Below are 17,026 nucleotides of genomic sequence, written 5' to 3'. Positions count from 1 at the left end.
AAAGCAATATCATTTACTTGCGCTGAGGATTTGATGATTTGATGATTTAATGACGAGATGTTATCCCGACGGAATAAAGTTTCTTCTCTCCCCAATGACAATAAATTTTCAGATCATGAACTAAGATATGACCTATTTCGAGCTGTGTTTTTCTTTTGGGCTGGTTTAAAACACAATCTTGATTAATGATGAAAAAAAATCTTGATTAATAATGTTACATTTTTAAATAAAGTTAATATATGCGATACCTCACAATTAGTGTTAGATATACTACATATGTTTTTACGCATATTGAGTTGGGGATCTTGTTAGAGTAGATGCACCCAGAAACCCATGTAATTTGTCATATAACATTGTTTCTTTTTAATATTTTTAATGACTATAATACCCTTATCTCTATCTCTCTCTTCTCTATTTTATGTGTTCTAATCTCTTTATCTCTCTTACAAATTCTTTAAATCATCTTCTAATTCAACATAAATCTTTATTTTTTTATTCTGATTCTTTTGACACCCATAATGCTAATCTTATTATCTCATCCCAATTCCAATGTTTCCAATTTCGAATCATAATCAACATTTAGATAATATATACGTTAGTAGATATTTTATTATTTACCTGCTATTATTTAAATTTTAATGGATTCTTAATCTATACATGAAGTGTTAGCTGTTACAAATAGATTTGGAGCTATTTAATAGATAACTAATTAATTGTTAATAGTTTCATTAACTGATATATGATTTGTTAGTCGATACATTTGTTTGATACATAGATTGTTAGATGATACTGAAATTATTAGCGGATATGTTAGTTGGTATGTAGATTGTTACATGCTATGTAAATATTTAGCTGCTAGATCTAGAGTTACTTGTTTTCGACAAAGTATAAGGGCATTTTCGTCTGCACAGTGTCAAAAAATTACTCATTTTTGGGTTATCTATAATTATGGGCATTCAGCAAATTTGGACCTTAATTGGGGATATTCCACACATTGTCTCATCTTATTATTTATTATCACTTTTTGGGTTAAAAGATGCGAATTAAAATCCAATAGATAACGCAACATTATCGTTAAAAATAGGATTGGTTACACATTCTTATGTGAAGTTTGATTTTTCTCTTTTGGGTTTTTATTAGGTTTTTATAAAACAAAAAATGTGAAAACAAGGATTCATGGTTTCTTATATAACTTGAACTTCTAACATCACTTGAAGCTATAAAGAAACTCTAACAAAAGAAAAAGAATAACACTTTTTAGGATAAAAAGAAAAATAGAAAACCAATTCAAGAATTGAAGAACATATCAAACACCCACAATGTATCCTGCCAACTAAGATAAAAATGCACTGCATCACCTCGTCAGTTTGACGAATTCGTCATAGCTGACCCAACCATCACAATCAACATAAAATGTTTTGAAATAACGAGCATCCTCATCGGTTTCTTTTTGCCAAATAATTTTCAACTTATATTTTTGATAGTCCGCTGCAATTATGAAACCATTCTGGTTTACATCGAACGGCCAAAAAATTCGAAAAATATCTTTCTTTTCCTTCCATGACACTGCTTCTGTGGCAAACTTTTCCACCATACCTCATCTTCTATATTAATACTGACACACAAAAAAAACAGTACGTTATTAAATTATGGAAACTTCACTATCGAATGACAAAAATGTTCTAAATCATGGTGAAATTTCCCTGTAAAGGCATCAAAATTTTTGTTCTTCAGTTTTAAAGCATATAATTATAAAGAGTTCAGAATTCCTCACTTTTCGTCGTTTTCGATGAATTTGACGAACTCATCAAAGCTGATCTGACCATCATTATCAACATCAGCCGCCTTGATGATCTTACGAACTTGTTTATCGGTTGCTTTGTCCACAATCTTACGAGCTTGTTTATCGGTTGTTGACATCACATATCGAAGCTCATGGTTAGTTATGAAACCATTATGATCTAAATCGTGAATCCTAAACTTTTCCTTAAGCTTTTGAATTTTCAGTTGTTTCAACATAACTGTGGAAATCTTTTCGAGCATCGCAGCATCATTAGCCCTGACAAAAAGGAAAACGAAAATCTTATTAAATTAGTAGAAACTTCACCATTGAATCACATATATATTAAGAAAGATAAAAAATATTCTGGTTCATTGAGCCAAAAGAGACAGACAAGTAACAAACCAGGTACGAGAGTCTTCTCCAGTTATGGTTGCTACACATGTCAAAGCTTCTATCCATCTCTGCTTCTTTTCCTCTGTTGCACCTTGACAGGTTGTCTTAAATGTGATCCCAAAATCTCCCTTCTGTTTCCTTACATCCGACGGATCAACGTCGTAGAAAATCGGCATCACAATCTGCCCCGAAGATTCTTTGCACTTCAAGATTTCAAGCAGTTCATCTAAACAGCATCTCGAAGAAGCATAATTCTTCGAGATCAAAACGAGGGAAGCCTTTGCTTCTCTAATGGCTTGTATGAGTTTAGATCCAATCTGCTGGCATCTCTCCATCTCCTGATCCTTGAACATAGTGATTTTTTTCCTTTCAAAGACAATGTGTAAATGACTAAGGATTCCTTTACGAACATCTGGCCCATGGAAGCTCGGGAAGACAACGTGAGGCAAGGAAGAAGAAGCCGCCATGACAGAGATAGAGCAAAAGAGAGTTTGAAGAAAGTATAACAGTGGTTGATGAAACAACAAGTCCCTTGTTCATATATATAAGCGAAAAAACGTAAAGAGAAGAGGAAATGTCAAAGAAATGAGACTGTACTGGAAACTACTGGCTTATTTCTAGGAAGTCGTCGGGGACTCGTAAAAGTTTGTAAAAATTAAAACTAAGCATAATTAAATAAAGTTACAGTTTTGGTTCTAAGAGGTAAAATTCCTGTTTTGGAATCCTACCTCGTGCGATCCCTATTGAACTCGGTCTGTAAACTGACAACTGGTTTTTATATAGATATTTTGTCGGTACACTTGTTAAAGATTCTGACTAATAGTTACAATCTTAAATGTCTCAAAGGAAAACATATCTGAGATCGATCGATCTCCATTTTATGTTCTTGTATATCAAGTGTATTTTCCAAAATATATCATAACAAACTAAGTTCACATTTTTTTTTTTTGTTCATTTAGTTGTATCTCTACAAACTTATGAACGTGAATTGTTTGAGGTTAGAAGAGAAGAGCGAATGTCAAAAGGATTATTGAATGAGACCGTACTGGAAACCACGATTCCTCGGCGACTCAAAAAGTTTTTTTTTGGGTGAAATGTTAAAAAAACTCATAAAGACTCATAAGAGTTTTGTTTCTGGTGTACGTAGGCCTAGGCAAAATAACCGGAACCGAAGAACCGAATCGGAACCGAACCGAAATACCCGAAACCGGAACCGGACTAATATCCTCAAATATCCAAACGGTTCCTATATTTTTATATTTGAAATAACTAAACCGAACCGGACCAATACCCTCAAATATCCAAACGGTTCCTATATTTTTATATTTGAAATAACTAAACCGAACCGGAACCGAACCGAGAATCGAACGGGTACCCGAATATAAAAAATATTAAGTATATATACATATAACATAACTAAATATATATTTTTAATTTAAAATTCTATTAAAATTATCTGAAAATAGTTGAGAATAAATAAATTATTATAAAGTATCCGAACTTTTGCTCCAAAAAAAGTATCCGAACTACCCAAAATATCCGAAACTACCCGAAAATATCTGAAACTACTCGGATAGTTTTATCCAAAATATCCAAAGTAATCCGAAATATCCAATTTTTTTTATCTAAATCATCCTAAATATTTGATATTTTACCCTAAATAACCGATATTTTATCCAAATTATCTGAATTACCCGAACTATCCGAACTTGAACCGATCCAAATGAGAACCAGATTTTTTCCGGGTATTTTCTGATTCCTACATTTATTATCCAAACCGAATCGAACCCAAAACTATCTGAACCAAACCGAACAGAAAATAAGTCAAGTATTAAATGGATCTTCTAGCACCCCATCCGAACTACCCGAAACCCGAAATACCTGAACCGAACCGATACCCGAAATGCCCAGACCTAGGTGGAATTGTTAAAAACTCAAAGACTCATAAGAGTTTGTTTTCTTATAGCCGCCGAGGACCACTGGTTTGTTTTTATTGGTAAATATTCAGGATATGAAATTTTATTATTCATTTTGGTATAATTTATATATTTAACATATACAGAAAATGTATGGTCAACAAAATCGTAGACAAAAAAGTTGACGAAAAATTGTGGACGAGAAAACTTAGACAAAAAGAAATTATGATGGAAAAGTGATTGTTGTGAAACTATTGTATTGAAAGATTAAGTTCAATAAATTATGAATTATGCTTAATCTTGTGATTTGTGAATTTATGGTAATTTCATATGTGAATACAGTTTTCATGGTAATTTATGGACATGAAATGGTAGACATATTTTTGAATGTAAATATAACTAGATTTTGATCCGTATTTTAAAAGCGCATATTTGATTGTTGGATAAAAAATATTAGTTAATATTAATTACTATTTTGAATTATCATCTATTTATTCAGGCTATAAAAAAAGTACATATGTGTATCTTTGGTTTTATTCAGTGTTTTTATATCTGATCCGGTTCAGCGGTTAAGACGGTAAATCCATGGATTATATAAATCCATATATAATCCAGTTCGAGTTTAATGAAAAATCTATTAGTTAAAAATCAAATGAAACCTGGTAAAAATCTTAAAAACAGTCATTAACCCGTGACACAAACAGGTTGGCCCAGTAAAAGACTCAAAAAAATCTGATAATATACTAAAAATTCTGATTGAAATTTTATAGTCTCTTAAATATTACATAAAATCAAATGAATTATTATTTTAGTCTTTAGTGAAATTTTTACTATTCAAACTAATGAACAAAACTATATTAGAGAAAACCAAAATTTATTTATATATCAGTATTAGTTTAATTTTGTTATAAATATTTATGAGGAATATGTTTAAAGATGCCAGATCGTATTAGATATATTCTAAACTATTTGTTTGTTACTATTGTGAATATCTAAAACTTAAATCTACGATTTTTTTCGAAAAAAATTAAGATATGTTAACAACCTAATTAAAATATTTTTTTGGTTAAAAAGTTAAGATCTAGAGACATTAATGTTTGTTCTTATAAATAAGATCACCGTGATTTGTTTTCTATAAATAAGATCAATGTAATGTATCTGATATAAATGAGCCTTGAATGATCTCTTCCTTTAATTAAAATCTTATCATATGCTAAATGATAGGGCAAGTTGTTTTTAATATTTAGATTGTAGTTGTATTAAATATATTATATAATATTTAAAAAAATTCTACCTAGAAATAAGTTGGATGCAACTTTTGTGATTTTGTTTTAATAGTATTGATTTATAAGTGTATTTCTGTTTTAATAATATAGATATTTTAAAAATTCGTCTACCAAAAAAAGTCTTAAAATTCATAAAGAAGCCACTGGAAATGAAATTATAGCTGAAAAAATATAGGAAGAAGACGAACTAGAAAGATTTTAATCAAGGTGCTAAACCGTATAGACTTTTCATTTGGTTTAACAACTAAACTGAATTTTTTATTCAATTGGTCGTACATATTCCGTGTTTTCTTTGTTAAGAATGTAAATATCGTTTTATGAAACAAAATTTGAGGTTTACAAAATATAGGATTTTTAAAATTGGTTCCATGAAAGAAAAAAAAGTAAAATACATGGAAACAAAGATAATCTATAATTTATCCATTCAGCTTGGGAACGACCAAACGAACATGACTAGAGATAGCGATACAAACTTGGAAGACCCGGATGAGAGATTGTACAGAAACAGGCAAACAAGGAGACTCAAAATCACGTGAATGAAGAAGACAAAACAAACAAGAAGTGATTTCCTCCAGCTGTCTGAATATACATCATTCCTCTGAAGTAGCAGAAAAGACCGTTTAAAGACTGTTCTCAAGGTCCAAGCTGGGACACCGGTATGAACCTAAGGTCCAATACAAGACGGGAACAACAAAACCATGGGAGCTTAATAGCTCTCAACTTTCTCTACCGGACTTGTCCCCTAAGCGGTGAAGAGGAAGGGGGAACATCACTCCGAAGCCGTATTTTCTCCTCTTGAAGCCAAGTGAAATCCAAAACATCTTAAAACCGAGATGACTCCACTTCCTATGGCAGCAAGACCGGCAATAAAACCCCATTCTACAAGCAACGCCAATCTGAGAAAGGTGGGGAAGAAGCTAACATTGCAGACGTCCACCAAATAACTAATTAATATTCAAACGATCAGTATATCCTGTTTACAAAATGATAAAATATATTTGTCATTTGTAAATCATTCCAAATAACTAATATATTCACATAAAATTAGCTTATGAAATATCGCTATATCCTAAAAAAATTACATTAGTTAACCAAACATAAACAACTATTTTGAAAGGCCTTTTTCTTTTGTTACACAAAAGCCTAATTACCCGTTTCGTGCGCCTATTAGAGATTAATTGATATTTCCCGTTTTTTGGAACATTTTTTTTTGTTTTTGTTTTTCCAAAAATTAATTTTCATCCAATCAATATTTTTTTTTAAAAATGATAAACTAATTTTTAATCAGTTATCTATTTCTAAACAAAAGAAAAAAAAATCCATTTTTAAGTTTTGTTGCTTGAAAATAATTTTATATTTATTTCTTATTACCAATATTCAAAAAGCTATCAATCATGTTATCAAAAGATTGGCGATATAAATTGATAGTTGAAATACAAAAGATAAAGATATTTTAGAGGTTATTATCCATATAAATTCCCTAAATTCTTTTGGTAGAAAAAACTTATTCTCATAATTATTTTTGTTTATGACATATAATATATAAAACTATAGAAGTGTCAATACGTATACACTGAGAATATGAGAATATATCAGGCCAAGAGATAAGCTGTGGGAAATATGAGATTATATTAGGCTAATATTTCTTAACATATGTGCTCAAAATGTAACTTAGAGATATGTTGAGAAGATATTTGGTCATTCACAAGAAACCATAAGCAGAAAATTTTATGAACTGTTGAATGTTCTCGAAAATATGATGGTTCATTTGCTTAAAATTTATCTAGATGAGTTCATGCAATCTTTCATAGAGTTTCAACAATTTCTCTCGCTTCTTTAAAGTCGACAGGAACGGTAGCTCATCCAAGATTACAATACAAAAACATTACTAGCCTTACTTTTTTTCTTTTTGACAAACATTACTAACCTTACTTTAAAGAGTTTATCAGTGCAATCGATAGAACACATGTTCATGTCATTATTGTAAGAAAAGATTCAACAAATATGGAATAAAACCGACTTGAGTATGAATATTTAGCTATACATATTGTTTACATATGCATATAGTTATTCCGAGATCATCTTATGAGGCAAAAGTTCTAGCACTAACAATGAAGAGACCTCATCAATTTTTAACTGCACATTTCAAAAAGTATTATATATGGTATTCTAGTTATCCTCGTCGACTTAGATTTCTTACTCCATATATAGAGAAAGATATCATCCTGTCCGTCGACAGCTGAATGTTTCGATCTGGTTCGATTCATGATCACATCTGCGAACGTTTTTCCTAAACCACCTGGTAGTTATAAAAAATATTTAACAAACGAGATTTTTCATTACGATATGTTATTGAACAGACTTTTAGTATGTGGGATAGAAAATGACAGATTCTAAGAGAGAATCAAAGATACAACATACATATTCAGATAAGAGTTATTGCAACGATGGCTCTACATAGTTTTATTAAGCTATCAAATTTCAAAGATGTTAATTTTGATTTGAGATCAAATTTCTGCATATGTATAGAGTTTACAGTAATTTTATTTCGTATTTACAGTTTTTGATAACATTTTTTTCAGAATAAACATTTTACTTTAATAATATTTTTATTTTATTAATTTTATAAGTAAAGACTAAAAACTAAAAAAAAAAAAAAACTAACAACGTTTTCTAAAAACTAAAATTTACTGAAAAATCAAAAACTACAATTTAAAAAGTAAGAAAACAATCATCACCTTATATGCACCAACTTTCCTAACAAATCGAGTCGTGGAACCACAGAAAAAAAAATAGTTTGTTTAAACTTTAACCATATACAAAATACAAATGAAGCACCGATGCTACTGCATACGTAGATAGTAAGATACAACTTCAAACCTATTTGTATCAAATGACAAGACTTTAAAGAAAAAACTTCTACTTTGGACAACCTTCAAGAGGATTTACAATGCCAGAAAACAAATCTTAATCCAATTTCAAATTTATTGTCCCTAGAACTGATACAGATAAAAGGATAAACCAGAGTTCTTGGAGAATCTGAAGAGAAGTTTTGGGCAGTGGACACTATGAGTTACCGATCATTTGCCCTAATCTAGAGAAGAGAGCTTGTTGTTCCTCGAAGCTAAGGTTCGTCAATATCTACAATGAAACGACATCACATGATTGAATTGATTCGTTGCAAAACGTAATTAAGTCCAAATGTAAATAGACAAGTTAAACTACCTGGTCCAGTATTTTGTCAACCGAAACGCTTTGGGAGACGATAAATGACTGGAGATATATGTAAGCAAATACTGCCATTACCATCTGTGACATTAAAAAAAGATAAAGTCTGAATATGGATGCTCAAAGATGGGGGTAAAAAAAATGAAATCAAGTAAATAGTATGTATGCCCTGTTTGGTTTTGCATTTTTTCACATTTTAGCATTTTCAAATGAACCCATAGCCTTCAAATTTTTTCAATTTTACCACAAGTTTGATACCACATTTCAAATTTACTCTTTAAAAATAACTATTTCATAAATACTTTAAATTTGTGATAAAAGATTAAATTAGCTCTCTCAAGCAATTTCTCATACTAGTTTCACTAGAGTTACCTGGCAGTCCATTCTATCAGTGATTCCACCATGTCCTGGAATACTATCACCAAAGTCCTGCGATTACATTTTTTATGAATCAAAGGTTTTGTTAGAAGTTAGATGTGTATCTTAACACATAAGCGAAGCTTAGCTCAAATTTGGCTGGTTGTTGAATACAAACCTTGATTTTGAATGCTCTTTTAAACCCGCTAGCGAAAAACCCTCCGAAAGGTGCTATGATTGATGCGAACAAACCGAGGCATAAAGCATGCCATTGAACAGGAAGGACCTCCATTTCCTTCCAAGGAAACTGCAAAAGTGTAGTAAAAAGTTCAGAAAGTTTCCAGAAAGTCTGAACCACTGATAACAGTTATAATATGTCTTCTTGAACATGGGTGAGTTTCTTGCAAGCAATGCAACATTATACTAAAGCTTACCCATCCTGGAATCCACGCAGGTAGAGTAAAAGGTTCGGGTTTGAACAATGGATCAGCATCACATTGTAGCCAGCCGGTGGACAAATCCTGCAGAATGATTCACAGATCTACTATAAGCTCCCTCAACGATCAGGTTTAAGATAAGTGTCAATTTCGTTTCTTAAAGACTCACCTGACGAGGGCATGTCAACCATGGGAAACGACCCAAAACATTTGCCAGCTGAAACATTACACGAACAGAACATATTGAGGCAGAGGTTTGATGAAGATACAATGAAATGAATAGGGCCAGAGGTAACCAATACTCACAACAAATGCAGAGATGATGGTTGTGACAGAGGCTCCGATGAAGCCCTCCCATGTTTTCTTTGGAGATAGCTTTATCAAGGGCGTTCTTCCGAAGAAGAAACCGAAAATGTAAGCAAAGATGTCGTTGATTATAATTAAAGACGCTGGAAGAAGAAACCTGTAATTCAAAAGTAGAAACTGATCAATCAAGAAGACAATTACAATTTTAACAAAGAAGAAAAGTAAATCAGATTGGGGCCAAAATGTGAAAGTGTAGGAAGCAAGGTGGTCAAGATTATTATATGCTGAAATTGTTAAAAACGTACCAGAAGATTCCTTCGAATATGTTGGCGACAGTGAAGGAGGACTGAGTAAAGACGACTATCAAAATCATGTGGGTCCATGCATATTGGCCAAACTGGTACTTGTACATCTTCTTCTTCAATGTTAGAATGAACCACATGAAACCTGCAATTCATTATAATTATACATTAAAGCAGAGACTCCATAAGCAAGGGATTAAGACCCATTTTCGCAGATAATTAAAAACCAAAAAGAAACAAAATGATGGAGCAAGAGAGTAACCTATAATATACAAGAAGTAACAGATAGCCATATGGTATTTGATTAAGCCGGTGACAAGCCTGTAGAGGAACTGGTCAGCAGTCACAGTATTAGCTAACCGTTGACTAAGGATCCTGCCATACACGAAAAGCATGGCAGTGAAAAAGAAGTGCCTGCAGGAAAACAAACAAAGCAAGACGGGTTAAGAACAACATTATACATCTTCTGAGCCAATAGTCTAATAACTGTACCAGTTCAGCTGTTTGATCCCAGGGAGACATTTATCCTCAGGTGCTTTCCTCAGCAGATTAAAGAGCTCTTTGGCCATGAAGATCTGGATAACAAGCACCATGGCAGTGATATAAAGATGTCCCATATAGACAACCATGACGAAACCCGCAATCATCCATAGTGTAGAGTAAGTCCGGATCATGAAAGATTTGTACTTGTTTCGATCATTAACAAGCAGAGGGCTTGCATTCACTTTGTCCCCATCAAGAACCTAACCAAATACCACAAACCAAGACAAAAAAAAACTCATCAAACTTACTTTTAATTTTTTTTTTTTGCATTGATGAGCTAATTTACCATGAGTGTAAATAAAAAACACAGAGATTTCATCAAATTGGCTACGTTCACAAGTAAAAGAGAGATCTTTATTATTGGAAGCAACTTTTCAGAAGGTTACAAGAACACAAGATATATAAAATAGTAACGGACTCGTGGGGAGAGACCTTAGTAAATGTGACTAAGCTAAACACCGCAGCATATATAACAGATGTCCAACTAACTAATGCAACCGAGTCATAACAGATTCAAAGAGCATATGCAACAGTTAGTTATAACTGAAAAAAAGGAAAAGAAAGGAACCTCAGTGGAGGAGCGTTTTCGATGCCTAAGCCTTTGTACTGGTGTTGAAGGGGAGCTGCTGGTAACGTTACTCTCTTCTTCCATAGTGGCTTTTGTGTAAAATTATTGATTTCTTCCGAATTGAATCTAAGAGGAGAACATCTGTTTCCCAAAGAGCTTAACCATCAGATTCGAAGATGACACAAACTAAGGAACAGTTCAACGCATGCAACCAGGGTTCGATTAGACTCAGATTCCAATACAAGAGAGGATTTAATCACGAGATAACTTAATACTATACAGGAGTGAAGAGATTCGAAGTGTGGAAAGAGACGAATTCGAATTCAAAAAGCTGAATGTTTCGCGCATACCTCTTTCGCGAGACTCCCCCCCCAAGGTTTTGAATAGGCGGAGATCGGAGAAGCGCACAGCGACGAGAACGATGAGATTTGCAGAGAAGCGAAAGATAGAATAAAATAAAATAAAAAGGAGAGAATATTGTGGAGAGGAAAAGCAAAGCAAAGCGAAGCCAAGCAGAAAAAAAAATATCAGCAAGAGATCTTTTTTTATTCCTTTCTCTCGGAGAGAGAGAGAGTAAACACAAAGGCAACAAAAAATATCATTTTGATTTTTAATTATTGAACGTAACAAAACTAAAGAACTATTATTTTCTTACATTTTGGAATTTATTTTTGTTTTGGTCATACATCTGAAATTCTATTTTGTTGGCTTTTTCTATAATTTGATCCATGTAAATGAAAAGAAGATTTCAAATTATATAAGAAACCTAGTTGTAATCTTCTATCCACTTCTCTACCATTCCTCAGTCCTAACTGTTTTAAGCTTTTTAGTTTTTTTTTTTAATAACATATTATATTCAACATATATATAGGTTGGTCAAACTACAACTGTCTCTATAACTCCATATTATTGGTTGGGCTGTTATTCTCAAAATCCTGCCAGGATCTCTTTTGCTATTCAACAACCATTCATTGAAAGAAAGCCACTGGTAAATTTCATCCGTGGACACAAATGTGATAAGAGATTGATGTAGATAGATATTTAGAATAATTATTTAGTGTTTTATTTATTATTTGAATAATTATCTTTAATGTTTTAGGGTTTTATGATTTCTTATATATAGCCGTCTAGGCTTAAGTTTGTATTCAGTTTATGATTTGAATTAATAAAAGTTAAGAGATTTCTCTTTTGTTCCTTGTTTTCGGTAGATCATTGGTGATCTCAACGAATTTAAGAAGACATTGATCTTAGGCATTCTTAGACTAAATAAGATCTTTGTGATTATCCTAGTTTTCCGGGTATTCTAAGAATCAACGGATCTCTAGTTCTATCTTATAAGGCTTCCGCTACATCAGGTGGTATCAGAGCTGCGTTTCTTTGATTTCTCAATTGAAGACGATTCTGGATGTCATGGTGAGTATAAGCATCTATTCTATCCTGGACGAAAGTCTTTTTGTTGTGAGAGAAGAGAACCATGAGATCTATCGAGAGATCTATGGTGATCCAATCTATGATATATATGAAGACGATGTCCTTCATATTGACTTTATTTTCAAAGAGGGTTCCATTGAAATTTCGCGTGCAAAGTTAGGGCAAAATCGTATTGGTGAAGATTTTCTGCAGATTCTTAATTATCTGTCAGGTGCAAATTTTGTGCGAAAACGGATTTGTGAAGATTCAAGTTACAAACAGATCAGTGCAAAAATCGTGCAAAACATGCTATTGAAGATTCGAGGAAGAGTTTTTCTTGGACAACGTTTTGAATTCGAAGACTACGATCAAGATTCGAGGACGAATCTTTTCCAACCCGGAGAGAATGATGTAGATAGATATTTAGAATAAATATCTTAATTATTTAGTGTTTTATTTATTATTTGGATAATTATCTTTAATATTTTAGGGTTTTATGATTTCTTATATATAGTCGTCTAGGCTTAAGTTTGTATTCAGTTTATGATTTGAATTAATAAAAGTTAAGAGATTTCTCTTTTGTTCCTTGTTTTCGGTAGATCATAGGTGATCTCAACGAATTTAAGAAGACATTGATCTTAGGCATTCTTAGACTAAATAAGATCTTTGTGATTATCCTAGTTTTGGTTTCTTAATCAAAACTCAATCTGGAATCATGGAGAGTTTGTTCGTGGAAAGTGAACAAATTGTTTACATTGAGATTATTGGTGATCCAGTTTATGATATCTACTATGAGGATAACATAAACTTCATCAACGATCAGTTATCAAGAGACGTGGCCGTGAATCAAAGTCAAAGCATGATATCAAGAGAAGATGTCCACGTGTGCAGCCATTCCAAGCCAATTGAAGAAGGTGTGTTCGTAAGGAGCATGGACATATCAGGGGTTTTGTCTCTTTATCATAACGAATACATGAAGATAAAATTTCAGATCCTTGTGATGTGTTTTGCTACGGTAGATGTGAAGATCAAATTGATGGTGCAAATTGAAGGCTTGCTTAGAGATCAAGCTTTTAGATACAAGGGTGAGTTTGTGAAATTGATATGTACTCTGTCGGCGGCTGTTGCATGGGACAGTGATATGGCGCAGGGACATGTTCTTACGTCTTGTTATATTATTATGGAGAGTGCACGTATTCCACAATTCTTCATGGCACGTCTGATACACCGTTATACAAAAGTCAATATTGATGAAGTATGTCAAGACTGCTTACCTGCGAGTCAAGAATTTTGTTATTGGATGGCTGGAAAATACATATTATTTGAAGACCACGGTTAAGATTCGAGGACGAATCTTTCCAACCCGGAGAGAATGATGGAGAGAGAATATTTAGGAATATTCTAATATTTTAATTATTTAAAGTTTTATTTATTATTAGGATAATTATCTTTATGTGTTAGGGTTTTTATGTTTTCTTATATATAGTCTTTGAGGCTAAGGTTTTATGCAGATTATTGATATTGATATTTTATAAAAGAGAGGTTTGAAACCCTTTATTTCCTTGTTACGGCTAGAACTCGAGAGTTCTCAACGAATCAAGAAGACTTTGATCCTAGGTATTCTCAGACTAAATAGGATTCATTGTGTTATCATAGCTTCCGCTACATCAGGTGGTATCAGAGCTGCGTCTCTTTGGTTTTTCAATCGAAGAACGATTCTGGATGTCATGGTGAGTATAAGCATCTATTCTATCCAGGACGAAAGTCCTTTTGTTGTGAGAGAAGAGAACCATGAGATCTATCGAGAGATCTATGGTGATCCAATCTATGATATATATGAAGACGATGTTCTTCATACTGACTTTATTTTCAAAGAGGGTTCCATTGAAATTTTGCGTGCAAAGTTAGGGCAAAATCGTATTGGTGAAGATTTTCTGCAGAATCTTAATAATCTGTCAGGTGCAAATTTTGTGCGAAAACGGATTTGTGAAGATTCAAGTTACAAACAAATCAGTGCAAAAATCGTGCAAAACATGCTATTGAAGATTCGAGGAAGAGTTTTTCTTGGAAAACGTTTTGGATTCGAAGACTACGATCAAGATTCGAGGACGAATCTTTTCCAACCCGGAGAGAATGATGTAGATAGATATTTAGAATAATTATTTAGTGTTTTATTTATTATTTGAATAATTATCTTTAATGTTTTAGGGTTTTATGATTTCTTATATATAGCCGTCTAGGCTTAAGTTTGTATTCAGTTTATGATTTGAATTAATAAAAGTTAAGAGATTTCTCTTTTGTTCCTTGTTTTCGGTAGATCATTGGTGATCTCAACGAATTTAAGAAGACATTGATCTTAGGCATTCTTAGACTAAATAAGATCTTTGTGATTATCCTAGTTTTCCGGGTATTCTAAGAATCAACGGATCTCTAGTTCTATCTTATAAGGCTTCCGCTACATCAGAGATTTACTTCCTCAGTGATTTGCTACATGGTTTAATTTATACAGTGTTGTCTTTGTTATTCCACAGCGTTTTCTGCAAACAAAAAATCGTAAAAAAAAATAATAATAATAAAAAATTGTTTGATTTGTTATGATTTTCTATACATAAATTAAACGTGTTAAAAAAAATACATAAATTAAACAACTCAGTTGCTAGAGACTAGAGTTATAGTTCATTAGTTTGCATGGGAAAGAAAAACGTGCAAGTAAAAGTAGGTGGTTTTGGTATTTACTGATCTACTAGAAAAAATTGAGATTGTTTTTTGCTAAATTGTAAATATCATATAATGAAGGAAAGATCTTACAAGGTAATATCTTAGTTCTGAACCATCTTGGCAAAAAAGAAGAAAAAACAAGATGGTACATATAATTGAGACTATCCTAGGTCCCTTATCTCATCCACATGCTCATAAGGGGTCTAAATCTCTTTCTCAGCCTTCTTGCTGAGATGATGTTCTTTATCTCTTTGTCAATGCCTCGGAAAACGGTTGAGGGCGTGATGGATACCTGGTTGTGCACAAGGTTGTTTCTCTGCTTCCAAAGGTGGAATATGACTGATTGAGTTGCTAGCTTCCTGAGGAGGTTTAGGCTGCAGGAATGGGCGCTTCTGATCCAAGACAGCAATTCCGACCAGTTGGTGATCGTTGCTGTAGGGGATAAACAACGGTGGAAAACTTCCCTCCAGACATCCCGACTGTACCGGCAAGTTAAGAGAAGGTGGTCCCTTGTTTCGTCGTGACAGGAGCAGAACGGGCATGCTGGTGATATTTGCATTCCCCAAGCCGCAAGCCGGGACCTAGTAGGAAGTCGATCATAATTCGCTATCCACATTGTGAAGCTGAGCTTGGGGATGGCCCCTTTGAACCATACCACATCCAACCAATCTTTCACTTCCTCTCTAGGCCTTAGCGTTTCCCAGGTTTCTGAAGACCTGAAAGTGTGGAGAGAAATATCACTAGCAACCCATTCATATTCATCAACAGCATTATCATTTAGTGGCAAAGTTATGGAAGTGAGATAGATATGCAAATCGACTTCCTGTTGAGATCGGGGATGAGGAAGGGCCCAGGACGAGTCTCTGATTGCGTCAGCAACGACCGCTTCCTTACGAACTCGCAAGCACCTAGGTCCTGCGGGACCAATGTGAGTGATGAGCTGGCCGAAGGGAGTCCAGACGTCGTACCAGAAGCTTGCTTCCCTGCCATTTCCAAGTCTCGTTCTGATGAAGCGTAGCGCGATCGGTCGTAAGTCAAGAAGCTTCTTCCACATCCAAGAGTCCGAGGCCGACGCCGTGATCGTCCAGAAGGAATGCTCGTTAAGATGGATGTTCCAGTGCCAATCAGCCCATAAAGAAGGTGATTTGGATAATAAAATCCAAATAAACTTTAGGCAAAGTACATGATTCCAGGTTATAAAACTCCTAAGCCCAAGACCACCTTCCTCTTTGGGGAGACAAACTGTAGTCCAAGCTATTTTTGCAATGGCCCTCTTGTCAATGCTTCCAGCCCATAAAAACTTGGAGCAGAGCGATTCGATGAGTTTAATACAACCTTTGGGCAGGATGAAAGCGGACATCCAGAAATTTACCGTGCCAAAAATGACCGTCTTGAGGAGTTGAAGTCTGCCCGCAAAGGATAGTAACTTTACAGCCCATGACTGGAAGCTAGCAGTGAGCTTAGTCATCAGCGGGACGTATTCTGATATTTTCAACTTCCTACACATGAGAGGGAGGCCAAGATATCGAATCGGGAGTTGACCAGTGGGGAAACCGTAGCTAGTGATGGCCGCGGTTTCAGTATGGTCAATAGCCGAGGTAAACAGCTCAGTTTTAGTGGCATTCATGTGGAGACCAGACCACGAAGCGAAGTCGTCTAGGCACTCTGAGATGCCATGGAGGCTGTTACTAGTTCCGTCAAAGAAGATCATAACATCATCGGCAAACATGAGGTGAGAGATCTTAAGTTCCTCCGTTCTAGGATGATAACCGATATGGC

At 33.9% G+C, this 17,026-nt stretch overlaps 2 protein-coding genes across 4 annotated transcripts; both read right to left on the bottom strand.

Moving 5' to 3' along the window:
* Positions 1-1,159: 1,159 nt before the first annotated feature.
* LOC103838397 (disease resistance protein TAO1) lies at positions 1,160-7,935 on the bottom strand. The gene is made up of 3 exons (XM_009114833.3): positions 2,186-7,935; positions 1,775-2,059; positions 1,160-1,615 (listed from the first exon to the last, which is right to left on the bottom strand). Exons 1-3 carry the CDS (start codon positions 2,641-2,643, stop codon positions 1,513-1,515), a joined length of 846 nt encoding a protein of 281 aa, XP_009113081.1. The 5' UTR covers positions 2,644-7,935; the 3' UTR covers positions 1,160-1,512.
* A 218-nt stretch (positions 7,936-8,153) lies between these two features.
* Positions 8,154-11,716, bottom strand: LOC103838396 (phosphatidate cytidylyltransferase 1). 3 transcript variants are annotated; one of them, XM_009114832.3, is made up of 12 exons: positions 11,470-11,716; positions 11,120-11,260; positions 10,501-10,751; positions 10,271-10,422; positions 10,012-10,153; positions 9,707-9,863; positions 9,570-9,617; positions 9,398-9,484; positions 9,142-9,270; positions 8,979-9,035; positions 8,604-8,687; positions 8,154-8,519 (listed from the first exon to the last, which is right to left on the bottom strand). In XM_009114832.3, the coding sequence occupies exons 2-12, from the start codon at positions 11,201-11,203 to the stop codon at positions 8,445-8,447; spliced, it is 1,266 nt and encodes a 421-aa protein (XP_009113080.1). In that variant the 5' UTR covers positions 11,204-11,260; positions 11,470-11,716; the 3' UTR covers positions 8,154-8,444. The 3 variants fall into 3 exon arrangements, with proteins under 3 accessions (XP_009113080.1, XP_033135021.1, XP_033135020.1); XM_033279130.1 differs by having other exon boundaries at positions 11,120-11,245; positions 11,470-11,703; XM_033279129.1 differs by having other exon boundaries at positions 11,120-11,275; positions 11,470-11,662.
* Between the last annotated feature and the right edge of the window lie 5,310 nt (positions 11,717-17,026).

Source organism: Brassica rapa, chromosome A09 (assembly GCF_000309985.2).
Source record: "Brassica rapa cultivar Chiifu-401-42 chromosome A09, CAAS_Brap_v3.01, whole genome shotgun sequence".
In the NCBI taxonomy this organism is placed as follows: Eukaryota; Viridiplantae; Streptophyta; class Magnoliopsida; order Brassicales; family Brassicaceae; genus Brassica; species Brassica rapa.
This window is presented reverse-complemented; position numbering and strand designations above follow the sequence as displayed.

What these genes read in the sequence shown, in the direction of transcription:
- LOC103838397 (XM_009114833.3), bottom strand. Translation starts at nt 2,643, where the DNA reads ATGGCGGCTTCTTCTTCCTTGCCTCACGTTGTCTTCCCGAGCTTCCAT. An exon ending in GGAGAAGACTCTCGTACCTG is followed by an intron (nt 2,060 to 2,185) that starts GTTTGTTACTTG and finishes CCTTTTTGTCAG; the next exon opens with GGCTAATGATGCTGCGATGC. An exon ending in TTCATCGAAAACGACGAAAA is followed by an intron (nt 1,616 to 1,774) that starts GTGAGGAATTCT and finishes TTTGTGTGTCAG; the next exon opens with TATTAATATAGAAGATGAGG.
- LOC103838396 (XM_009114832.3), bottom strand. Translation starts at nt 11,203, where the DNA reads ATGGAAGAAGAGAGTAACGTTACCAGCAGCTCCCCTTCAACACCAGTA. An exon ending in GAAAACGCTCCTCCACTGAG is followed by an intron (nt 10,752 to 11,119) that starts GTTCCTTTCTTT and finishes GTATTTGGTTAG; the next exon opens with GTTCTTGATGGGGACAAAGT. An exon ending in ATATTCGAAGGAATCTTCTG is followed by an intron (nt 9,864 to 10,011) that starts GTACGTTTTTAA and finishes TTTGAATTACAG; the next exon opens with GTTTCTTCTTCCAGCGTCTT.